This window comes from Vicugna pacos, chromosome 5 (genome assembly GCF_048564905.1).
Source record: "Vicugna pacos chromosome 5, VicPac4, whole genome shotgun sequence".
Taxonomy (NCBI): Eukaryota; Metazoa; Chordata; class Mammalia; order Artiodactyla; family Camelidae; genus Vicugna; species Vicugna pacos.
The window spans coordinates 93,927,379-93,953,566 of NC_132991.1; the positions used below are offsets into that span (position 1 = coordinate 93,927,379).

General features: G+C 49.5%; 1 protein-coding gene and 1 non-coding gene across 27 annotated transcripts in view; both read left to right on the forward strand.

Annotated features, from left to right (window-relative positions):
- Positions 1-26,188, forward strand: part of LRRFIP1 (LRR binding FLII interacting protein 1) — a 142,825-nt gene that overhangs the window by 72,277 nt on the left and 44,360 nt on the right. For 7 of the 26 annotated variants that reach the window (XM_072961926.1, XM_072961922.1, XM_072961930.1 and 4 more), the window contains one exon: positions 5,219-5,305. In XM_072961926.1, the coding sequence (XP_072818027.1) occupies positions 5,219-5,305 (87 nt within the window). Of the gene's footprint in view, positions 1-5,218; positions 5,306-11,829; positions 11,848-15,118; positions 15,167-15,851; positions 15,923-16,722; positions 16,768-17,344; positions 17,396-20,609; positions 20,649-24,018; positions 24,079-26,188 lie in introns of those variants that run through there. The other 19 variants (XM_072961931.1, XM_072961910.1, XM_072961912.1 and 16 more) reach the window with 8 other exon arrangements.
- Positions 4,155-4,227, forward strand: TRNAA-AGC (transfer RNA alanine (anticodon AGC)). Its single transcript has one exon. It is a non-coding gene; the product is annotated as a tRNA-Ala (tRNA).

Below are 26,188 nucleotides of genomic sequence, written 5' to 3' on the forward strand. Positions count from 1 at the left end.
CGGAGGGAGCAGCAGCACCCGCAGGGGGCGCCCGAGGGGCTCTGACTTGGTGGGCCTGGGGTGGGGCCTGAGCTCCTGCATCTGTAACAGGCCCCAGGTGCTGCTGCTATGGAGGAGCAAGCCCCCACCAGCACCCCCCAGCACCCCCAGCTGTCCGCAGACAGCCGCCTTCCCGCCCCAGCCAGCGCACTTCGCGTCCCCATGGGAGGGTTTAGTTTGTGACTCAACAAAGTGGTATTGGGCAGAGGAGCGAGGATTGGGGTCCAGAGCCCCACCTGTTCCAGGGTCCCCCTTCCCGCAGAGGACAGTGGACTAAGGGTGGAGCTGCAGGCCTGCAGCCACCTTTCCATTTGGTTCCTGTAGGGAGGGGAGAGAGCTGGAGACCATGGCCCCACACCAAGTTGTGGGGGGTCAGGGGGGAGGGAGTGCTGCCTTGAGGTCACAGGAGCAGGCCTGGGGCTCAGTGCCCAGTGGAGGACCCCCCAACCTTGACCTCCAGGGGGAGCTGGAGGGGGACGGTTGATGGCCGTGGGGAGCATGTGCAGTCCTGGATCCCAAACCTGGGCAGTTGCTCTTCTGCATCTTAAATTCCATAAGTCCGCCTACTTTTGTCCCTCCTTTCCCTTCGCCATTGTCATCTCCCTCGGGGTTGAGAGCTTGGCGGGGAGGGGGTCGCGGTGGAGAAATGCCCCAACTCCAAACCCGGGGCCTTTGAGGCCGGAGGTGTCAGCAGATCCACGTGGGTGGGCTTAGGTTTGGGTGCGCATCCTGGGGCACACGCACCTGCGCGGGGCTCTCCTCCAGGTTCTCTGGCTCCTGGGACCACAGGAGCCTCCTTCTCTGGACACCTGATGCTCCTTGCAGTGTCCTCGCGCCTCCCCCCTTGCACGTGCTCCTGCCTCTGCACCCGCTCGTCTTCCCAGGCTCCCTCACTCAGAAGCAGCTCTCACTTCCTGGGTCTCCCCCCGCCCCACCCTGGCTCCCCACATTTCAGCCGGAGCCGTGTTTCTAAAACAGACCCCGCTGTGTTCCTCCTTAACACCCTTCAGCCGTTTCACGTTCCTTCAGTATGAGGTTCCGGATCCCAGGCCCTCGGGACCGCTCCCCCTCGTCATCTGCCCCTTGTTCTGGCTTCGTCCTCTTAGCTCTTCAGGGGTTGGCTTAGGGCTTCCGTCCTCCGGGAAGCCTTCAGGACACCCGGGATGGGTTACGTTCTCCTCCGACGCAGCCCCCGCACGTGTTCTCCCCCCCCCCCGTAGCCCTTGTCACTCGAACACGGTCCCCGATTGCTTTGTGTGCACCCCCTGAGGCTGGGGCCCTAAACTGCACTTTGAAAGTCCCTCCCCACCTGTCTCTGCAGCACCGAGGCCACATGGCCTGGAGGGGCGGCCTGCCTGGTGGCGGCCAGGAAGCTGCAGTCCCCTGCAGGTGAGGAGCGGAAGGTGGAAGTATGCGTTTGGAAACTCAAACAATCTGACACGGTGGTGACCTCAACCACGTGAGTTTATACTTTACAAAAGTGCCAGTCCGAGATGGGTTTGTCCTGCACACCAAAGCCCTGGCCAGGGGCACACCGAGCCCCAGAACTGCTCCCTAGCAGTTGGCAACCAGAGGGCAGGGCTGCGCCTCCCACGAGATGGGGGGGGATGAACTTGCGCCTGCAGACCAGCATGGTGGGCCACAGCTACCCTGGATTTTTTGTTCATTTAATGACTTGATCTTATCAAACGCTTCCTCTGTTGCTCTCTTAATGATCATGATCCGTGATGCTCTGTGTCTCGCTGTTCCGTGCTCTTGGCAACATCCGTGTTTTAGGGTGTATGGTGTTGTCAGAACTGCATGTGGTTTTTCTTTCAGGCGTCCCGCCTGTGTCAGGGCTGCTCTGCTGATACTAGAGTTGTGCTGATGAAGGTGGCCCCGCGTGGGCTTTGTGCCACTTTGAATGTTGCTCCATGCATCCGTTGACTTTTAGCCAGAGTCCCAGAAGCAAGCCTGGTTGTTACCACTTCCTGTGTCATGAGAGCCCGTTCTCCACGTGTGAGTCATACAGGAACCCTGTGAGATGTAGGTGCTGCCTGTGGTGACGGTTACAGGCATCTGAACTGCACTGAATTATTTATTTCCTTCAAATGCTAATCTGGGGTGAAGACTGACCGCGGTTGACCTGTCTTCAAGGTTGGCAGGCTCGAGTCCTCATAAGGAGTTTGTCCTATGACTTGGCTCATTCGTGTGGTTCCTTTGTCAACCCAAGCCCAGGTCCCTCAGATCAAGGCTTGTCCTTGTGGACATGACAGACATACTGGGTGGACATGAGAACCAGGAGGAGTGGCAGTGATGGGAGCCTTTTCCTGGAGGGAGGGAGGCCCACCAGGGTAGCTGGGCTCTGACTCGACGTGGTTTTGGAGGCCTGCCATTCTGGTGGAGAGGCCACCCCAGGAGGCAGGGACTACATGCTCAGATAAGTGGTCTCTTCAGGGATCTTTGCCCCGGTTCTAAACAGAGCTGGGCCAGAGGAGGGTTGGGGCTAAACAGACAGACTGGGGAGGAAGTCAGCTTGCAGGTGCCGGGCTCCCTCAGGTCACAGAGACACTCATGCTGCGTGAGCGGGAGTCATCTCAGACCTCACCTCCTCCTGTCAGTTCTCTGTTGCTGCAAAACACATACCCACTGACGGAGCAACGTAAAACAACACACATTTATCCTTCCACAGTTTCTGTGGGTCTGAAGTCTGGGCACGGCCTCCTGGGTCCCCTGCTCAGGGCCTTCCAGGGCTGCAGTCAAGGTGCCAGCCAGGCTGCATCCTTTCTGGGGCTCAGGGGCCTGTTGCCTGCTCACGTGGTCCTTGGTGGTATTCTCATCCTTATGGTTGTAGGACTGAGGTCCCTTTTCCTGCTGTCAGCTGGGGGCCGTCAGCTCTTAGAGGCCCCCACATTCCTTGTCACATGGGCCCTCCCAGGTCTTCTCACATGTGGCAGCTTGCTTTTGCAAAGCCAGCAGGAAAGTCTCTCTGACTTCCAGGCCCACTTTTATGGGACTCACCTGATTAGGTCAGTCTCACCCAGAATCAGCTGTCTTTTTATTAACTCAAAGTCAGCTGATGAGAGACCTTCATTTGGAGTGCCTTTCTCTTGGCAATAGAATGTAACCCAGTCTTAGGAGTGACGTCCGTCACACTCACAGTTCTGCCCACACTCGGGAAGAGGAGCACGTGGAGCATGTGCGTCAGTGACGGGACTCTCGGGAACCACCCTGGAAGTCTGCCTGCCACACTCCTCTCTCCCGTCCTCCTCCGGCAGCCCCTTTCCTACTTACGTTCTCACTCCTCTGCCCCCTTACTCTTCCTCTACGCCCTCCCTTCTCTTTCCCCAGCCACCGCCCCCGCAAGCTGTTGGGCTGTGGCTGCCTGGTCTACACTGGCTTAGACCCTGAGCCAACAGGCTTGGCGCCCACACCAGCCCCAGGAAGTGCGGGGAGGCAGCTACACTCACTGTGAACAGAGGCCTCTTGCTGGCCCGTGGACGGGGCTGGAGGAAGTCCATGTGGCCAGATGTCAGTCTGTCCAGCCTTCCCCTCCTCTCCCTCGGGTCTGGCTGGACCTTTTTTAGGTCCTAAGCCAGTGGCCCATCACTATGTAACATGGTTTAGAAAATCAAGAATGGCAATGAAGTATCAAAGTCCTGATACAGTTGTGGTTTTTGACACCCTTAATTGGAAGGACCCAGGCTTGGGCTGATAGAGGAACTGCGTGAACAAAGCAGTTTACAGAATGAACTCCTTATAAGGACATGAGCCAGCCCATCTCTGTCAGATCAGTGATGGTCATTTTTCCACTTAGACTAGAATTTAGAAAGAAGATGAATCTGTAATTCTATGCAATGTGATTATGGGGTTGGGGAGAGGGACGTCCTTGACATCAGGACCCGCTGTCCCCATGTGAGCCTGCGGTGCAGGGTGCCCAGCCCGTGGGGAGAAACTGGACAGTGAAACGCTCGGGCCACCTCACTGCTCGCGGGCCCCGCCTACCACGGCAGACGCACGCTGGCCATCTCCGGTGGCTCCGTTTTGAGATTATCTAGAGAACAGTGAGATGTCTGAAAGCTGTCAGGACTGTTGGAAGAATTACAAGTATATTCCCATAAAACATTAAGTGGAGAGGAGGGTGTGGCTCAGTGGTAGAGCACGTGCTTAGCATGCACGAGGTCCTGGGTTCAATCCCCAGCGCCTCCATTAAATAAATATAAATAAGTGGAAACCTAATTACCTCTGACTCCAAAAAACACAATGAAATGGGAAGGAAGAGGGATTTGTCTGGCACCAGGAGACCTGCAGCCTGGTCCACTTGCACCATTTACGTCTGGGGCTGTTGTGCCACCTGCGATAGTGAAGGAGCACGAGGTTGGCAGAACGGGGATCGGGGCTCAAGTGCCGGGTCCCACAGCGTGGGTGGGTCCGGGTCGGGCACTTTAAATGCTCTCAAGTAGAGTGTGGCACGTGAGCTGCAAGCTGACAGGCAGTTCGGGGGGCAGGCTTTGTTCCAGTGTGACATTTCTACCACCTGGCACCCCCCTGGCACCGCTCCACCCCCGTCTTAGACATCTTGAGGAAAGCGGGGCTTCCCAGCACTGCGGGAGCCGCCGGGGAAGCCGAGGGCAGCGGGCTGCAGGGAGGGGAGGCTGGACAGGAGTTCTGGATGGCAGGGTCCGAGCCCCAGCCCTGTGACCTTGGGTGGGTCTGGGAGCCCCTCCAGGCCTCTGCTGCCCACTCTGTGAAGGGAGGGGTGGGCCCGGTGGCCCGTGGTCTTGCCCAGCTGTGATGCTGTGCTCTGGGCGTCTGTCTTGGCTCCAGAGGAGGGCAGACTGCCCAGCCCTGCCACGTCGGGGCTGTGTGACCTTGGGTGAGTTACCCTCCCTGGGCCCTAGTTCCCTCATCTATAGACTGGGTGTGGGAACAGTGTCTCCCCAGTGGGGCTGTTACGAGGTGTCTGTGGCAGAATGTGTCTGACGCACTCAGAAGAGTGCCCACTTGGCACTTAGCAAGGGCTCCACAGAAGGTCGTGATCATTGTTACTGTAACTGCGACGTCCGCCCTTTTACCTCTGATGCATCTGTGGTGCGTGACTGTATCCGTGTTACCCTCCGAACGAGAGCAGCATTGCTAACCGTGTACTGGGAAGGATCCGCTGGTCTGTCTTCTGATACCCTCTCTGGGTCTGTTGCAGGCGGAGGCCAGGCTGGCGGCAAAGCGCGCGGCGAGGGCTGAGGCTCGAGAGATCAGGATGAAGGAGCTGGAGCGGCAGCAGAAGGAGGTAACGCGGGCTCCCCGGGGGTTCTTCCCTCAGGGGTGTTTCCTGTAGGCAGAGCATCCCAGCACAGGGGCACCTGTCTGTCAGACGTTGCTGCAGAGGCACTCGTACCTGCGGCTTTGGTTCAGCGTTGAGCCAGATGCCAGACGTGCCGTCCCGGACACGCGACCCGTCAGGTCCTGGGACGAGCCTCCGCACAGAGCCACTTGCTGCTCCGTCTTCCCAGCCCAGTCTTCTGGCCGAAGGAGCCAAGAGGGGCTGGTTCTGACTGTTGACCCAGAATCCCCATCCTCTGAATTAAAATGTGAAGGAAGAACAGATTATCCCTTTTTTTTTGCATTTTCTAAATTGAAGTAGTCAGTTTACAATGTTGTGTCAGTTTCTGGTGTGCAGCATAAAGTTTCAGTCACCCATGCACACACATGCGTTCGTTTTCATATGTTCTCCATCATAGGTCACTACAAGATATTGAATATAGTTCCCTGTGCTCTACAGTAGGACCTTGCTGTTTATCTTATTTATAGTATGTCTCCGCAGACTCGAACTCCCAAAGATTATTATCTTTTTAAACTAACCAGTCTTATTTAAGAAGTATTTCCCCTCTGGTTTTTATACTTTTTAATGGGTTTCATGGGGCCTGAAGCTCGTTTGTGGTACAGAGAGCAGAGCAAACACTGGATGGAACAGCCAGGGAAGAAACCGTCCCCTGGGAGGGTGGAGAGTGTTGTGTTTACACACCTGTTCATGCTCTTTGCTACTTATTTTCACCGTCTTGAGCTCTAGCCAGAAGCCACGTGGGCAGCGTGAGGGCTCTTTCACTCGCAGGGAGAGAGATGGGCTTTCCCGTGACCTTGAAGCCCCCGTGGCAAGTAAGTCGCTGCCTGTGGGCCCTGCCTCCTCCTGTGGCCCGGCCCTCGCAGGGTCTGGGAGCAGCAGGCCAGGCCCTCTGGAGGGCTCTTGGTCAGAAGATGTGAACGGTCTGTGTTGGAGAGACAGAGCCACCTGCCTTCCCTGGGGCTAGTTTTCCTACAGAGTCTGGCATGGTTCACAGAGCCAGATTTTCAAAGTTGAGCCAGCATTCTCAAATGTGTGAGGGTTCAGATAAAAATCTGTATTTCTCTGTTCTCTTAAAGCCATTGCAGATTCTGCTGTATTCCCAAGGTCACATGCTCCAAAGGGGTGAAGGGTTCGCGGTCATCCCCCACCTGCCCGGTTTGCCACCCTGCGTGGAAGTGTGTGCGCAGGGGAGGGGCATGGGCAGGTTCGAGCCTGAGGATGAACACGCTTCCATGTGCCTCAGAGAATGGGTGGAGGATTACTAGAAACTCAAGCCCAGGACATCAGTCAGGAGAGCCATACGTCGGTCCCAGTGACGGGAGGGAGTGATGGGGACGGAGGGGACGCAGTCCCTGGGCGAAAGGCCACACTGCACACCAGCAGTGATGTTGGGCAGTGGCCCGAGCAGGGGGGCGGTAGCCACACCTCCACCGAATGTAGTATCACTGGTCCTGCGTTTACGTGAACGAAGGCTGAACGAACATTTGAAAGTAGATCAACCAGCACGTCCTTCCTCGTTGCTGGAAATACACACATGGTTGTAGCTTCTAGTTTTTAATGATATTTCGCCTCTAGAATTAGTATGATATTTTCATTTTTTTGTGCCTTTTTTTCCTCTTAATTTACTCAAGCATGGATTCGGCATTTTCTTATTCCCTCCCCACTACCCCCCTGGAATCAGATTCATCATTTTAAAACTGAAGGTAGAGATTCCTGAATTTCCATGTTCTGTTTGGACTTTACATTTGGGCTGAAAGCTCCTAAGGCACCTGCAGCACCTCCCCTCCCCTGTCACCTCAGTTAAGGGTTCATACCCGTCCGTAAACAAACTCTGGGGTCTGAACTTGAACCTGACCAGGGGTGATTAGTACAGGACATGCTGAGAGACGTTTTCAGGAAAGTCTCTGGGGAGAGGTGCTTGCACTGCGAGGTGGAGGAAGGGGATGGATCCGGTTGTTTTGTAGACCTTTGGCCACCCACTGTCTGAGCCGCTGTCACCTGGGGTTTTGGAATCACCCTGATTCCTGTACGTTCAGTAGATACTTGCCAGCTCCCCGCCCCCGTGTGAGCAGGATGCAGCCAGCCCCTCCCCACTCTGGAAGCCAAGCGGCCATGGAAGCCTGGGGTTATGGCAGCTGCTGGGTCACAGTGCTTGGGGTAGGGGTGGGGGTGCTGCGTCCTCCAGCCCCCGGCGCCGGCAGCCCCGCCCTCACAGCGGCTCATCCACGCTCGCCTACTTCTGCAGCCCCCAGTCTTTTTTATATCAAGGCCTGAAAAGCGCTATAGGAAGAGTTTTCCAGAGCATTTTGTTACTCATCGAGATTTTTGCCACAGTTGACTGAGTTCCCACTCTGCACCTTCCTCCCCTGCTGGGGAGTGTTTCTGCTGGCCTGCGGCTGTCTCCTCCGCTCTGCTGTTGGAGCTGGTCTTGGGAGGAGATGGCAGTGAACCTGTCAGGGGGCCTGCCTTTGGTTTTCAGGGTGGTGTTAGTAATCATTTATCATTCGTCTCACGAATAAGAGAAACTTTCACCAAAAATACAAAGGTAAAATTTCTACAAAATCACTGTGAAAATGAATTATATGGTATGTGTGTATATGTCTGTCTTCCAAATTACAATATATTCTGTCTTTAATTATGGGCAGAATTGAATTAAATATATAGTTGATAACATAACCAGAGTATTACTCACAATGTTCTTTGGCAGAAGTTCTTAATTTAGAAAATGAAAGTTGAGAGGAGCTAAGCTAAGTAAGAAACCATTATTCGATGGGCCTCCCTCAAAAGCAAAGCACCCCTTTCTCCCTTTGAGTCGAAGGAAGTCCCCTTCTGTTCCATTTTAATTCTGCAGCATGACTGCAACCTGTTGCTGAACTCGTGCATTTTTGTTGCAATATTTTGAGCAGCAAAAACACATTTGCTACCCAAGGATAGGAAACTAAGTCCTGGCCAGTTAATTTGGGATCATTAAATGGGCGTTGGATGTCAGCAGGGGTGTGACTGTGTGGAAGGTCCTCCCCCACCAGCCCCCGCCGCACGGCCAGACCCTGGGAGCCCCGCCACACTCACGGGGCAACGGAGCCCCGAGGACTGAAATAACGCAGCCCCGCAGGAGCTGAGATTGAAGCCCAGCCCCTGTGCTGCGCGGCCTGCCCTCGGGTGTCTGGTGCCTGTTAGGGACCTTGGCCTTTGCAGAGAAAATCTGATTAAACCCTGGGAACCCAGATAAAAAAATGCCACAGTTTGCCTCCCTTGGTCAGATAAACAAGTGTCGTTTGATTGGTTGGTAGGTGGCGTGAGAATTCTGGAGTTCTTTATTCTACCAGTATGACACTGAGGTGGTTCATGGGAATGAAAATGTTTCATCACAATTCGAGTTCCTTAGAACGCCTCGTCCTCCCTGCTGTGAGCCCACGACAGGCAGGGAGACAGGGAAGGTGCCTTCTGGGCGGAACTCAGCCCTCCCTCAGGAGCAGACCACATGCGTGATGGCCCAGCCCCGTGCTGTGAACCGTGGGTGGGGGATGACACCGCGGGTGGGAGCCCTGCACGTGTCAGGGAGGAAGCAGAGACGCGAACTCCGCTCAGCACAGCGAGCGTGGACGCTGAAGGAAGAAGCTGCCAGTGGGAGAGCCGGGCCGGGCAGGAAGGCGTCCTGGGGGATGAGAGCCAGATCTCGGAAGGGCTGGAGGATGGAGAGGGAGGCCCGGGCCCTGGCTTGCGGGCTGTACTGATTTGTTCGCCCCGCAGCAACGATTCACACTGAGGACAGACTCGCTATTGTAAATTTAGCATCTTTGGGACAGGAGAGCATGGCCATCTAAAGTTTATGTCTGCTTCCTCAGAAAAGGGATTTGAAAGGTTTATAATAAAATAGGTGTTTATTTTATTAACAGTCCAAGAGGACTGGGGTGGGGCCGTGGGGGTCGGCTGGGACACACTGGAGCCCCTGGCACGTGGCAGCGTGAGCCTGGGAACTGGCACAGTCCGTGGGGGGGATCTGTCCGAGTTTATCTACCGGTAAGAAAAACAGACTTTAGACAGATTAGACAGTTTTCCCAGAAGCTGAGAAAGGGGCCAGGGGCCAAGCCAGGATTCACATCTAGAACTGAAAAAACTGCAAAGCTTGTGGCCTTCCTGGTACACCTTCTGCCCCCAAATCATGTATGTAGTCAACAGTCAACCCAAGGGGCCGACTCCGCGTGTTACCCTGGGATTAGAGGCGGCTGAGAGCGTGGGCGCTCGGCTGGACCGGAGCGTGCACGGAGCCCCGGCACTCTACAAGTGCAGGCAGACCTGGAAAAACCAGTTTTTCCCCTGCTGCTGATTCCAGGCACGCTATATATAAACACAGAACGAGCCATTGTGTCAGCCAGAGGGTGACAGAGAACAGGGAGTCAGCAGCTGTTCATCTGTTTCTTTCTTATACATGCACTCGTGAGATTTTACTTTGTGGGGGACTCTGACAGAAAAAAAGAGCTTTCTTTTTCTTTCTTTCTTTCTTTCTTTCTTTCTTTCTTTCTTTCTTTCTTTCTTTCTTTCTTTCTTTCTTTCTTTCTTTCTTTCTTTCTTTCTTTCTTTCCTTCCTTCTTTCTTTCTCTTTCTTTCTCTTGTCTTTTCTTTTTGTTTCTTTTCTTTTCGTTTCTTCCTCCCTTCCTTCCTTCCTTCCTTATACTGGGGATTGAACCCAGGACCTCGTGCCCGCCAACATGCGCTCTACCCCTGAGCTAGACCCTCCCCCATCTGGCTGTTTCTTGACGGGACCCGTGCCCAGGGCTGGGGGAGGGAGCACGTGTGCACCCGTGGGTGTGCGCCTCTGGAGGGAGGAGGGAGGCCAGCCTGCAGGTTTGGGCTGTGCTTTGAGGACCGAGGACGGTGCGCAGGCAGCACTCCTCAGCCTCCCCTTTGCATATCATTGCATATCACATCGCTGGGCCTGGCTATTCTTAGACCTAGCACCACAATTTGAGGTTATACAATCTGATAGCCTGGGGCACTGGCATTTTAAGTTGTTGAATAAGTGGAAATGAATATGCTTTGGAAGACCAGTGTTTAAGTAGTAGGGTTTATATTTTGGTGTAAAAATTGAGAAACATCATCCCTGTTTCCATCTGGTGGCGAGCCACCCCACCTCTGCACAGGTGCTTCCAAGCAGGGTCAGGGGTTTCCTTGACAAGGAGGTCAGCCCTGCAGGCGGACAGAGCCTGTGAATGCCTGGAGAGCAGTGACTGTCCCTGGGAGCTCAGGAGAGCAGGAAGCTAGTGACGCCATCGGCGGGTTTCAGGGATGGGTTGTGGTTGAAGCCACACCAGTGCCTGGGACCCTGCAACGCCAGCATGGAGAGCGCACACAGCGGGGAGGTGAGCCACGTGCCCACCCCAAGGACAAGGGGGCCGCGGGCTGGCTGCAGACCTCAGACCGCCCAGGCAGCCCACGCCTCCCTAGCAGCCCCCACACTCTCCAGGATGGCTTTTCTCACCTGCAGGTGGCGAGAACCAACAGTGTTAGCTGTGCTTTGAGGGGTTTTAGAAGGATGAGTCCTTTCTAATAGACTCATTAAGGAGCATATGTAGATACTCTGGGAAATGCAAGTGAACCTTTCACTTTGTGTGAGAACCTACACTGATGGGGAAAAAATGGCAGTACGATGACCAGGTGATACGATGATTAATCAGGATGCATCTCTTTTGTTGCTACTGACCTGATAAACATTGTTGGAGGTACGACATTTAATATAGTCCCAGGGTCGGATATATCCATCCATGCATACCCAAATAAGACTGGAAGCACCAAGTCTCAAGTCTTACCATTGTGACAACGCCTTGAACAATGCTTGATTCAGTAAAAATTTTGTGGAGTGAATGGATGAATTGAGGGGATGAATGGATGAAGGAGGTACATCTTCCCCAGGGATTTACTACAAAATTAGGAGAAATCTCTGGAGCAGACTAACAGGTATGAGAATAAGCGTTTTAAAATTTTTTCAGTTACAGTCTAGTGATCATTCCATTTGGCTGGAATTTTCCTGGTATTATTTCTGTCTGCATGAATCAGAACATAAAAGCAGGTTTCTTCACTATTTGTGAATTTGACCAGTTGACTTTCCAAATAAATTTCTGTACTTTTGTTTTGTTAAACTTTTATCACTGTGAAAAGAAATTTTAAATTGAAGGTGAATATCTTTTTCCCACTAATGATAACAGATTATACAAACTTCTGCATCAGAATGGTAGCACAGTTCTTGTAGACACACATGGAAATGCCTGTGTTTCACCAATACACCTAACGTATAGAATGTAAAATGTTATGAAATTATGAAGCATTTCAGTGAGACGTCAAGAGTTTTTTAAATTAATATTTTACTAGTTTTTATTCACATATCTGAGTATTTACAGAACCTTTCTCTCTGATGTTTCTACTTTTGTAATTGGATTTTATATTTCTTTCTCCGTTTCTTTTGTCCTGTATAGATCTATCAGGTTCAAAAGGTAGGCTCTTCCTTCTTGCTTCCTGATGTGCATGCACTTTTTCCCTTGCCTGGGGCCTGCTCACCTTTCAGAAATAACGCCTTTGATTGAAAACACATGCAAGTTCTTACCGCTGCTTTGCTTTGCCTGTCAGTTGCTTGGAACAGGAATGCTTAGGTCGCCATGAAAAGCAGCCGTCCGCACACATTTCTGTACGGACTGCTTGTCCTGTCCCCATGTTTCTCAAGAAATTAAAAAATCCTCTAAGACAAAATAAAATCCCACTTCAGAATTTGGAAAAACCTTTTGAAATCAGATATTTAAACAAGAAGATTATCCTTTCATATAATTTTCTTAGAAGACATTTAAAATATCAGTGCGTATTGCCATCCATAAGAGACTATTACATACTGATTTTAAAATCTGAGCAAAAAAAGAAAGTGATGATATAACAATAAAATCCAATAGCTTAAAACAGACCTGTCTTTTCTGTCCCCAGCGTTCCGAGTGCTAACTTGCATCTCTGTTTCTGTTCTAGTGTTTTGTAGAAGCAGCTGAGGTTTAGAAGTAAGGGCGCTGGGCAGGCCAGACACAGAAAATAAAGAGAAAACACCGTCACTGACTCCTGATGCAGCAATAATGAAGGAAAGTGTGAGCGGTTCCCGGAGAATTTATAGAAAGTGTAGCCAGTGAGTCTTTCCCGTGAATGAATTGTTGTTACTTAGGACGTCTATAATAGTTTTTTTTTAATTTATTTTACAAATTTACAGATAAAGAAGAACTATATTTGTCTTTTAGAGAAACTAAGAAAATCAAAACAAGGTGACTTAATTTCATAGATTAGAAGGTGCAGGCCCTTAAAACACACTATGTCAGTAAATTTAAAACTCTGTCTTTAGATTGCTTTACCAGCTCCAGTTCCAGATTGCCCCTCCTTCCTGCCCCCCTCACACTGCATAACTACTGTCCCCCAAAGTGTCAAGAAACCAGTTAGGCAGGTGCCAGGATCTCTTTGTACGTGGCTAGTTTTTGCAGGGTCCCCTTGGAAATGTGTCTCAAAGCAAGGGTCTAGGTGGGAGTTTACCAGGTAAAAGGCGAAGCCGGGGGCCGTCACGGTAACCGGCGGAGCAGGACATCACTGCCCGAAGCCTAGACCGGGGACTGTCATCTGTCCCTTCCGCTTTGAGTCATTCCCGTCTGGGCTGAGTCAAGACCGTTTTCTTCTTTCTAACTCCCCGGGGATAGGCCATTAGCACGTTGTCAGAACGGCCATCTGTATGCCAGGTAAAACTGGAGGGAGCTCAGGTCGCCCTCCGTGTAAAGGCGGGTACACACGTTTATAGTAAAGATGCGCAGCCCCGAAGGGAAGGCTCTCCTTGTCTCTGAGACCCGGGAAAAGGGAAAGAAGGCAGTAAGGTTCTCTGCCGGCCCATTGGCTCTTGGGCATCACGTCTCTCTTCTGCTGAATCAAAGCTGTTTCTGAAAGTCAGGCACCTTCTGCCCCCGCGCGGCTCCCGCTTCCCTCTGCATGACTCACTGGCTAATCATCGCGGCTTCCGTTTGAAATCTGGCGCACTTTCTGCAGTTTGCCGTGTTGCCGCCTCGCTCACCCCAGGACTGCTGGTTGACCCCACTTACTGTTCCCGCGGGCGTCCTCCCTCCACGGAAGGAGAGGACCTGCAGCTGCAGTTCCAGCAGCTGTTCACACGGCCGCCTGTGAACTCGACGAAAGCCGTTCCACACTGTGTCTTACTTTTATCAGAAAAAAGAGCGATGCAGGATGTGATAGAGGTATAGAATTGGCAAAAAAAAAAAAAAAGGAAACTTTGGAAATAGAAAAACTGATGACACATCTTTTGGAATTTACTTTCTGCGATTTTATGTAGGCTCCCTCCTTTTAAAAACAAAACGTTTTCTTTCCGTCTTTGTGACTAAGCCGTAGGGTCCAGGGAGGGTTGACGGCATCACATGTCCCCTGCTGGAATTTGACAGCGTGAGTTGGGGGAACGTGAATTGGGTCCCAGATAGCCGTCAGCTGTGGCGTTTCACTTAAACCGATATTAAAACATGACCTGGGGCAGTGCTTGCTTTTATTCCCTTTCTCAACTTACAGCCTCAGGAAAGGGACTTACAGGAAAAGACTCGCAGCATGTCCTCTTGACGTTAGAGCTCTTACTGGTGGAATTGTTAAAGCATTGCCAAGTTCTCCCTCCTAATTTTCTTCTTCCAATTTTCTTCTTACACCATCTCTAAGAGGAAGGGGCAAGACCATCGGAAAGCCATGTAGGTTAAACCTGGCCAGCCTTCAGAGTGAACGGAAACAACCAGACACAGCAGCAGTGCTTTGGTAATTGTTAAAGAGTTTCAGAAATTGTCTTGTCCTTCTCACATCCAGACTTCTCCTTCCAGTGATGAGCTTTAACTTGCAGGAGGGAACTCTCATCCGTGTTTTACGATACGGAGGTTTGGCTGGTTGTTTTGATTTTCTGATTGGAACTTGAGGGAGAGGTGAGGACAAGAGCAAAGCCCTGTTGTTTGAGACCACACCTGGCTTCCCACCTAAATGCGGGATTGCTGTATTTAGGAATAATAGTGCCACTGAATCTGCTTTTCTAATTTTAACTTGGGCCATCGTGGTTTAGACAAGCGAGGAAAAAACCTGGGGGTGTTAGCAAAAGAAAAGGCCAAATGCAGCGTCTCTCCCCTGGGCCAGGACCCCTTCTGCAGCAGACTGCTTGGCCGCGTTGCTGAGTGGCGTGCTGTGAAGACAGTCTCAGTGCCGGCATTCCCGGGGCCTAAATTTAGCCCTGCTATCAGGTAGCTGGAGCAAGCGTACCAGAAACCTAGGGGCATCACACAGCTTCTCCCGCTTTTCCTCTGGTTTTCGCATTCCTGTAGTAGCAACATGGGGCATGGCTGTCAGCTTTTGCTTCTCCTAAACAGTGTTTTATTCCTGCAGGAGAATGACTCGGAAGGCATGAATCGCTTTGCAGAGGGGCTTGAGATGCTGCTGGGCTCAGTTGAAATTCTTGGTCTCTACGGAGGCCGCCCCTTGCCGCAGGAATGCGCTATCCTGGGCCCTCTCGTCCTGCCCGGAGGGAGCGGGATGGGGCCCCAGGCCGCCCTGGGGGCGGCTGCCTCCGCAGAGCCAGGCCGCGTTATTCCCGGCTTCGCCTTGGCTTGCTCCCCTCCGCGGGCGGCTTGGGCAGCGCTTGGAAATGCGTATCAGCACAGTGTCTAACACACTTCCCGTTTCATTTCTTGCCTAATTTTCTTTCCTTTCTGTCTGTAGAAATACTACGGGCTGGATACGAAGTGGGGTGACATCGAGCAATGGATGGTAGGCCTTGAAAATGACTTTCAGAAGCTTAAAGGGTCTGTGATGCGATTCTCGCCCAGGTTAATTCCATGCTAGGTTCCTGCTGCCCCCAATCCAACACTGGGAGGCTTCCTTCCAGGGACGGCTGTATCTGGCCTGGTGGTTTACCTCCCCGGCCAGGCGCTTTGTCAGGTCTGTTCAGTAGCAGCTGCTCCTGGAGTCTCCAGGCCAGCGTTTGTGGGGGTCCCCACCCCCACCGCCTCCCGACCTCCCCTGCAGAGGACTCTGCACTCGGGACCCTTAGGTGGGCGTCCCCCGGCGTGAACTTTCCGGTGACCGTCCCACCTAGCCAGCTCTAGTGGGGACCCAGCTCTGTTTCCTTCACTCGTGGTTGAGGCCAGCTGCCCAGTCACCCTCATCACGACTGTATCCGCCTTCGCTGTTGGGTACCCCCTCTCCTCGTCCGCTGTGCCTGAGAAACCACTCTTGTTTGGTGAGAAAATTCCGTGACCTTCTCACACCATTCCCTGGCACCACTTACCTGTCTTTCAGAGTCAATTAAAAGCTGGTCGATCCCTCACCCTAATGATGCCCCATCCTCATGAACCTCCCGGAGGAGGTGTTACCCCACAATGGAAGATTCTAGAAGAGGGGGCGTTCCGCCAGCTGCCCACTGGTCCCGAGAGACACAGCTTCACTCCTTCTCTTAGGAATTCATCCACCTCTTCCCGTCCTGGTCACCTTGTTGACATCATGTAGCATTTGAGAACCTGGCCAGTATGGAAATGTCCTCTTAAATGTCCCTTATGCATGAAATAATCTAAAGGTGTATAAATTACCTCCTAACAGCTTAGAGACCTGTGTAAACATAGATGAATAGTTGCTGAAATAGAAAAAGCACACAGTCCCTCTATTTAAAAAATTATTAACTTCAGCCTCTGGTAAGCGTAAACCATTATTTTAGGCTTATATGGCACAGGCAGATGTATTTTTATCAAATCTTAAGACACAGTTAAAAGATGTGTCATTGTTTTTTTACACCACTGAGAAAGGAAAAAAATGTTGCTAATTAAAATTGTGAGCAACTTTAATCAAAGTTAAGATGTGCCCCAGCTTCAGAGATGTCCAAATGCAAAGAACTGTGTGCATCTTAGAATGCACAGAAAACAGTAGAGAGGCTGACATCCTTATTAGCTCTCTTAAGGAAATGATTTCTCTTCTGCTTCCTGAAGAGAATAAGGTTCTGAATGTAAGGGGAAAAAAATAGGTCGATTTAAATGAATCAGATTATAGATTAGGAAAAAAAATTTCTCACTCAATTTCTCACTCAACACCCACTTGTTTTTAAAGCCAAAATGAAATATGTTAGTAATTTGTGTGCTGAAGTCCTCCGTCCCCACCCTTAGCAGAAAATATTTCCCCCAGTGTTACAATTGAAGCCTTTATGCAAAAGCAAAGAAAATATTTGTTTGACATTCACATCAGAGATACTGTGTTACAACGCAGTGGGACTGTGGAAGGCTTCTCTTGTGTCTGCCTCTGACCTTTCTGTGCTGTTTCCTCTGTTGCTTTGGTAGGAAGACAGTGAGCGCTACTCACGCAGATCCAGAAGGAACACATCGGTTAGTACTGGGCCCCTTCACCCCCCACGGGTTTGCATGGCTGAAATGCATAAATTCTCTCTCTCTCTCTCTCTCTCTCTCTGTCCTTATATATATATGTGTGTGTGTATATATATATATATCTTATGAAAAAAATTAACTAACACTGATACCATTACCTAAACAAAGACTGTGAACTCAGCTTTTAGTATTTTGACCTAAGTTTGAAAAATTTCTCAGTGTTAATATGTTCATGACAGTTTTTGAACTTCTTTTTGCTACTGAATACCCACGAATGATTTGCAGAGTAATAAACATTAAGATCTGTATGTGTAGGTTACCAGCCAAGTAAACTCCACAACTTCAGTGAAATTAATTTGAAGCCACGTAATCCGGAGGCAGCCCCCCGTTAGACAGAGGGGCACAAGCAAAGCCCATCTGGTGGAGACCTGGGTTCACGTCCACTGGGATTTTCAGAGGGGCTGATCTGCCCACGGCTGGACGTGGGCTCAGCCGCTGCCCTCTGAGAGCTGGGCGTGGGTTCTGTGTGTTTGTCACGTCGTCTCCTCATGGTGGTTTTCATCCTTTCTCTCACTAGGCTTCTGATGAAGATGAGCGCATGTCAGTGGGTAGCCGTGGAAGCCTGAGGGTCAGTAACGGGATGGCTGTGTTTGCATGGTCCAGTCTGTGTCCAGGTTCATGCCCTTCCGTCCTTGCCTTCCAGTTCTTGTTCATTAGCCTGTGGCCTCACAGTCAGCGTCTCACTGACGGGATGCTTCTTTAAAATCTATTCAATGTTGGGATGTTTTTTGTTGTGTAGAGAGATTATTAATAAGCATAAGCACTTGTTGGGGGAAGGTAGATGCACGAGGTCCTGGGCTCAATCTCCAGTCCCTCCATTAAATCAACCAACCAACCAACCAACCTAATTCCCTCCCCCTTGCCAAAAAAAGAAGAGAAAGCAACACACACACAGACACACACACACACACACACACACACCAGAGGCACTTTTATTGTGTCTTTCCCCCAAGAGTGGAAGTCACCATTTTCCCCTGTTGTCCACATCACAGAACTGCCTGCTTTGACGACGTCGTCTCTTGGCGGGATGAAGGGGGCGTGGAGGCACGGGGCGCGGTCTGCCCTGACAGAAGTCCGCGTGCCTGTGTGCGTACATGCTGCCCAGCAAACTGGAATCCCACTTAAAGCAGCACACGAGTTAAATTAACTACCACTCAGCGATGTTTTGTGCAGCCCCGTGAAAGCTGCGGGAGGCTGCCTGGAGGGGAATCGGAGCAGGTTGGCTCTGTCCGGCCCCGGGGCCGGCCAGCTTCAGGAGCCTTTCCTCTCATCAGCTGGAATGGAAGCGCTTCATCCCTGAGAGCCTGATGGTTGATGAGCACAAATGCACACTTTTTCCTCAGACATTCCCAAAACCTTCATAATTATACTTAAAAACATTGGGAAGTGAAATTGTTCTTTTGCTTAGTTCTTTGAGTCAGTAAATTAATCTGCGCATGTCCGTTTAGTTCAGCATCGGGTTAGAGCTGTATCTCACTGCTGGTAATAGTTTGGTCTCAGTGTAGCCAGCTCTGTTTTACTGAAGGACTAGATACAGCGGAAGTCTCGTTTCTAATCACCGTGATGGTTAAATCATATCACTCCTAGACCTCCTTTATATACGCACTAAGTGGGCATTTACTTTGGCTCTTTATAACAGTGAAACATGCAGGTGACACAGTCAGCCTTCCATATCCCCATATGCCAGTTTCCGCATGATTCAGCCAACCACAGGTCGAATTTTTTTTTTATGTTCTAGGTGCTTCTACTATGTTCTGCTTAATTTTCACAACCTTGCAATGTAGATATTAAATTCGTATTTTTGAAAGACTGAGACTAGAAAGTTAGATGACACGCCCAAGGCTACACAGCAGGGGAGAAATTCCAAAAAGCAAAATTCGAATTTGTCACACTGGCAACTGTTTCCGTAGCACTTCCATTGTATTTACAACTATTCACATAGTGTTTACCTTGTACTAGGTATTATAAGCCATCTAGAGATGACTGAAAGTCATCTTTCAGGGAGGGTGTGTGTAGGTTATGTGCAAATACCGTGCTGTTTTACAAGGGACTTGAGCATCGCAGATTTTGGTGTCTGCGGGGGTCCTGGAGCCAGTCCCCCATGGATACTGAAGGACAGCTGTACACTGCAGTTATCCTGTTAACTGTCATTGTCCTTGCAGTGCCGAAAGCAGAGCCATAGTGATTTTGCCGGAAAGTTACAGTTCAGCGGTGAAGTCAGTTAAAGAGCTTCCTTGCTGTTTGAAACTTTCTCCCTCGCCATATGGTTGTAACTTCCTCTTAGACCCTCCCGACCTGATTCCCGCAAGAGGAAGCAAGATTTATGCAACTGAAACATTATCAACGCAAAACTCATCTTGCAGAATCTGTAGACAACAGACTGAAATTACAGCTGTTGAGCAGGCCTAGGAGAAGGTTGGGTCCTTGAAACCAAGTGAAGAAGATACGCTTTCAAGGAGGGGAGGATCACGTGAGCATAGGGCTCACGTGACCGTTGTTCTCAGCATCGTGGACGTTGGTGAGCTGGACAGGGGAGCTTTGATACAGTGAAAGCAAACCTAATTAATTCAGGCTCCAGAGAGAATAGGAGAGAGTTTGGAGAAAGAACCCACATCTCTATCAAATTATCATTTTCAATCTGTGATCCTCCTTGAAATTGTTTTCAAGATTTTGTATGTACTTGCATTTTTCTAGGAAAATAACTTGTCACTTTCTTAACACTCTCAGAAGGTTTCCTGACCCCAGAGAGTTTTAAATTATTGTGCTACTAGTGATTGTTAGGGTGTTTATAGCATTTATTTCATTTTCAACAATTTTAACCAGAAATGAGTTAAATTTCTGTGCCGGACACCACACCTCGCCAAGATGTCCAGCCTGTTTGTTTCAGGATACACAGTTTTATAGGGGAGGTCCCCAGTGAGGATGTAAGTAAGAGAGAGGGAGAAGGCAGAAAGTCGGGAGCAAACGCGGTTTTTGTTGCTAGCCGGTGGTCGGCTACACTAATTTTGCCCGTGATGCCCTCCATCTAAAGAAATAACTCTCTTCAGAAACCACAGACCTTGAGAACTTGGGTCCTGGAGATGAGAGTCAAAACTCCTCATTTTCACAGGAGGCCTGCTCAGGGCCAGGGCCAGCACCCATCCCCCAAGCCCCTCCGGGGCCCGGAAGCCCAAGGCTCCCACCGCCCCGCTGCGGGGGTCCCTCCTCGGTCTGTCCCTGTGCTTCGTGCATTTCAATATTCTGAAATCTTTAGTTTGCAAAGTTCAAAACCGTATATTTTGTCTCTTGACTTTCTCTAAACACAGGCCTTCTTCATTCAACTGACAGTGATGACAAACCCTTAAAAATGGAAGAAATTTTACTTTCCTGGTGTTCGTATGCACATTCTCAGAAGATCTAGATTGAGATAACCTACGTTCTTAATTTTCTTTATTTAAAAGATTGAGTATGCTGCATCTGTTCACCTCTTGCCTAATATAAATAAAATTAGTAGCAGAGGAGGAAATGGGATCGCTCAAACTGCCTCAGATTTCATGGGTTATAGCAACATTTGCCATGGAGGCAAATTGATGTAATGTTAATGGATGTTATGGTAGCCGTCATTCTGACGTAATTACATTTGTCAATGCACATGAGATCCAAGAAGTCTTGAAAAAAATGTAATTTTGTTAAGATTTTCCAGATTGCCTGGTTTGTGTTTTATGTTTTTCTGTTTTACTGAGCTTTTAATTGATTTTTGGCAACTGTTTCCTGTTGTTTTTCTTTTCCGTCTTTACTGCCAGTCTCAGCCTGACTTGGAGTATGGGGGACCCTACGCCTGGGTGAGCTAGTGGGAGAGACTTTGTGGCGTGATCCTAACAGTGTTGTGTGGCAGATAATAACCTACGGTGTTCCACTAATCTCATGGGTATTTGTCTAAAAAGCCAAGGACGTCTTTGTTTGAACAGACACGTGTGCCGTCCACCAGTCCTTACCTGGGGACTGAGGGCAAGAGAGAGGTGCACCCACCAGAGTGAGCACTCCTCTTCCCAGAGCCCCCTGGGTGCAGCTCTGGTCCCTGCGGGCAGGCCCAGGAGCCCAGGTGTGGGTGCCTGAACGCCTCACTCACCAGGCGGTCCGGGAGCACCACTGGTTGCCAGGCACTGGCCAGCAGCCGCTGATACTAAGATGGAAAATGTGGTGTCTTCTTCCAGGGGCCTCAAATCAGATCAAGAATTCCCAAGAATGCCTCTACTTTTCCTTAAAAGATTAGCTTTAAAGTCATTTTATCTAATGAAAAATGTATTATTTTCCTAATCTGCATCCGTTCAAATAAAAGTCCGATTTGGCTCTTTGGCCAGAAGGTGCTCTTTGAGAAAGACTCTCTTTCAGTAACAAAAACAAATCCTTCAGATTTAAATTCAGAATTTCCCTTCCTCCGTCTAGAAGAGTTTCCGCACTGTATGCTTTCTGAAAACCTGTGAACCTAAATGACTCTAAAAGGAAGAAGAATTTAATCTCACCAGCATTAATCACGCTCAGCACTGAAGTTACTGTAGCAGATTACGTACTTGGTCACCAGAAGGCCTTTGCGCTTCATTCATTCCACTTTTCGTTTCCAATTTCTGTTTTTGGAATGCATGTTAGCCTTTAAGATGGTAACTAACAGGGCCACAGGCCTGCAGGCACACTTGCCTCTGAGCGTCCTGGGGGCTGCTCGTCTCCACTGTGAGGCTGGCTTGAAAGCTTTGACGTTTGCCTTTCTTACTTAGTTCCCCATCTCTAATGCTTCTGAAGGTGGTCTGTCTTTTGACTCAGTAGAAAAATATCTAGAACTGTTAATTTGCATGGTTGACTGCTGCACGGTCACATGTGAAGCTGGTGGATGCTTTGATAGCACTGCGTGGTGGTCGTTAGCGGACTAACCCCAAATTGCCATGAGAATAACTGGCTTTGAGAGTGTTTCTTCTTCTGGCTTACTTACCTTCTTTTAGAAAACGCTGATTGCTGTGAATGTCTTCTCTACTTTGTTCTTTCTTAGAGCAGTGTTTCTCAGTGTTACTGTGTGTAAAGTTCCCCTGCGGGGTGGGGGGTTGTTACAATGCATATTTCTGGGCCTCCAGGTGTTCTGATCCCCTAGGACGGGGCCCAGGTGACCGCAGTGCAGGTGCTCTGTGCAGGGAGGCGTGTTGGGAAAAGCATATTCCGTAGAGCAAAGCTAACTGAGCATCAGAGACCTGACTTAAGATGAAGTCGGTGTGCCTTCTGTGGGCTTTGCTTCTCATGCTGTTGCAGTTAATTTTCAGCTCTTTACCCTGCTATGCCACCTCAGAACAGCTCCCTCCATCTAAATACAGCCCAGGAAAACTGTCCGAGAGGGGAAAGTGGGTGGCGTTCTTTAAGAAGGTCCAAGGCCTTTTCACTGCAGAGCTGTTGTCAGTGAGGAATGTAGGTTTGGGGGGATGTCGTAGGAGTGTGTTCTCCGTGAAAGAATTTCAGTACAACAGAGAAGTGTGGCTGTTCCACAAAGCTTTCACTCGATCTTTTCTTTTTTCAATTTATTTAAAAAAAAAAATTTAGGGGGAGACATTTGGCTTATTTATTTATTTTTGGAGGAGGTACTGGGGATTGAACCCAGGACCTCGTGCATGCTAAGCATGTGCTCTACCACTGAGCTACACCCTCCCCCCAACAAAGCCTTCAGAATAAAGGTTTTTCCTGCATATTCATGGAAAGCCAAGAGAGACGGACAGATGAGGGAGTATGTGCCAGCCTCCACCCACCCTCTGCTCTGTGCTGTGGGCCAAACTCAAGAATGAGAAGACCAAAAGGGAAAATTCCTCGAAAGCGGTCTGTGTTTTATAAGCAGCAGCGGAAAGCCAAAGGGTGTATATCATGTCATACATTTTTCTTCCTTATTTATTAGCAAAGTAAAAGTCATCTAAAATTGATGTTAACCCTCAATATTATATTAATTTTTTTCTGGAAACTAGTTTCTGAACAGATGTCAAAGGAGTAAGGCGGAGGTCTGAAATGTACAAGCCCTGGGCAGGCAAGATTATTTCAAATACTCTCGTCAGTGGAGAGAGAAAAAGAAAATGAGGCTGAATAAAACTCCTGCCCGTCTCCAAAGGTTCTTTTACCATCAGGCTTATTTCAGAAATGTTTTAATGGACTCACTGAGCTTTCAGATTTGATTTTGAAGGACTTCTACGTACTCTTTTTCATTTAGAAACCTGAAATGGACTCGCTGTTGAGCTGTAACACAAGGAAGTAGTCCCACAGTCAAGGCTCCGTAGGTCCGGACGTGTAATCTGTCTGGAACCCCAGACGGGGGCTCTTCATTCACGCCCCAGCTGCACATAACGTGCCTGGCTCTTTGAACGAGGAAATGAATCCGTTCTTCCAAAGTGCTCGGGGCCGTGCACACGTGTTCACGGATCCAGCCAGTCAGCACGTCCTGCACAAGGACACCGTTCTGGGCACCGGGGACACCCGTTTTAATCAGGTTTAATCCTCACAGTGGCCTAGTAAAGTACGCGTTACTGTGCACATTTTCGCAGCCAAGGAAGGAGAGGTTCCCGGGGATTAAACAGCTTGCAAAAGGTCACGTGGCAAAGCTTCTACTTGGAATCTGGACCCACATCCAGGGCCCCCGGCATCTCCTTCCATGTTTAGCAGTTGCCTGGACCGCTCCTCCTCTTTCTGTCTCGAGAGCTGGTTATGTCCCTGACACTTGTCGGCTCTTACCTTGAATCAGCAGAAGTTCCCTTAGAGGTGAAGGAGAGCTGTTTTAGAAAGCCCGACTCTGGCTCGGAATTCAGAAGAGAAAGGACGCAGGTGGACGGCTAAGTTCGTCATTCTCAGGAGAACAAATTATGAGATCAGGAAATAGGTCCTCAGATTTCATTTTAAAAAATAAAGTAGAGAGACTGGCTGAATGAGAAGCTGAGACAGAGGCTATACCGCCACGGTAAACACTTCTTCCCCAGTGAGTGCCTCCAGTTCCGCTGGTTTCTCCTGAGATGCAGCGAGCAGGTGGGAAGCGCAGAGGCGCTGGGGGGCTGACCAGGCCGGGTGCTCCCTGGGCTTGTCGCTCCGCTCCGCTCCCAAAGCTCAGTTCACACCCAGCTAAGTCTTTCCTGCCGGTCTGTCCCTGTGTCTTCCTTTCTGCGCTGATACCAGTTTTTCTCCTTTTCTTCACTGAAACAGACAAATGGTTATGATGGAGAACTATATGGATCCCAGTCCCTGAATAGAAGATCTGGCGGGGTCAGTATAGTAAACTTGCATGACACAGAATTCCAACAGGTTGCCGCAAAGCTTATTTAAAATGTTGCTTAATTTAGCTTCTTTGGTTTTTTTTCTGTGCTATAGTCATTCTCTTGTTTCTCTCTCTCTCCCCCTTTTTTTTCCGAGCGCATGATAGAATGACAGCTAATGTTTCTCAGCTGGTTGGCATTCTTAGACTGTTAGTCTTCAGACATTCTAAGTGTGGGAGGTCAATACTGAAAGGACTCGCTGATGTATTAAAAGGGCTAGAATTAAATATTATCTCTTTCACTGTTTCATCGCCCTGAGTGTATGTGCATGTGTATACTGTGTATATTAAGTATATCCAGCTTTCAAATATTCTTAAATTCGACGTGTCCACAGTGCCCCTCTTCTCTGTGTAATTTTAAAGACACACATATTCCAGCCCGTGTTTCCCTGAATACTAATGCCGGGAGGGCCCACAGCTCTGGGGCGGGAAGTAGAAAAGGTGCAGAGGGGTGCTCTGCAGGGAGAGAAGGAAGGAACCAAAGCAGGGGAGTTAGAGAGAAGTAAGGGAAGGCTTTAGGATTTCTCAAGGAGGTGGCTGGGGATTTCACATGGCGAAACTCGATGCGTTTGGATTCAGTTTCATGACCTGCTGCTGATCACTTACACATCAAATTACCTAAAATTTTCCTGTTCTTCCATGTGCTTCCTTTTTTTTCTTGTAGTAATAAATTTTCCTAGTTGTGTAAAATACTATTTCTTTTCATTTGTCTTAATTATATTTACTAAGAAATATCATATATGCATTTAAATTATATTTTCAGGTTTTTCTTTCAGACCTGAGCTTTCTGAAACCATCTGATGAAGTTTTACCCTCTCGTCCCTGTTAAGGATTGCGTTCGCTTCTGTTTCACCTAAGTTTTTCTCATTCCCAGACTAAAAACCCTCCCAGTTTGAAGACTGTGTCTTCCTATTCATGTTGCCTTTTGCACTGACAGCCTTTGGACGTTCTCTGGTTCGGTTACGTTTCCCGTTAAGGTGGTGCAGCACCCCCGGCCAGAAGCAGGCAACATGCCGTTCTGGGCTCGTGGGATGCTGACAGTTCTGCTTTCTGTGCTCAGCATCCCGGCGAGGTATTCACTGCTGGCGTTGCAGGACAACAGCTGCAATCCTGAAGTTACATTGACTCGTTAGTAACTTTTCACCCTAATTGCACAGTCTCACCATATTGATCACAAGGAATCATAGTTGAGAGCTGGAAGTTACTGGAGAAGTTCTTTAGTCCAGCTTCTACCCAACACGACAGTCCCCTTTAGGACATCCCGACCATGTAGTTGCAGCATGTTTGTGACAGTGCAGCGTGACATCGAGCTCTACGTGGCACATAATATCCATATATTTCAATCTTTGGTTTTCATGTTGAAATGGTGAAAGTGTGCCTTTGATTTAGCTAAGTAATGCCTCTAGAAATCAAATACAAAAAGAACTTGATAATAAAACTGTTCACAGAGCAAAACTGGATATAAAATGGATTTAATAAATAATCAGGAAATATAATGATTAAAGAACCAAATAACCTACATTTAATGCAGCATCTTATACGGGAAAACCCAGGAGCAGAAAACTCCAGGGATAGTGTGAGCGTGGGCTTGGGGAAAAGCTGGGTGGGAAGGAGAAACCTCATCGATGTGGGAAATACCAGTCCGTGGGAAGGAATGAGGGGACCGGACTGAGGGTGAGGGAACAGAAATGTCTGTCTCCACCACAAGGGAACCCAGAGCCTCCCGGGAGGAGAAGTGCTGTTCTGTGCCTTCCTCTGTAAAGGTCACATGTATCGCCTTCCCATCCAGACTCTTGGTTGGATCTGATCTTCATAAAGCCATGCTGACGCCACCCCATGGCTGCAGGACCCAGCATTCTGTGGATGGTTCTCAGCTGGGAGTGGGTGCAGCTCCTTCCGGCCCCACTTGCCTCCCTGGAGCTTTGGGGCCCAACAGTACCCCTCAGAGGTCTGGGTGAGGAAAGAATGAAAGTTGTGCAATAAACAGAATTTTAGTTACCTAGATACGTAATATGGAAGGTCTAGACTAAGAGGTTATAGACAGTCCATTGTGAGATTTAG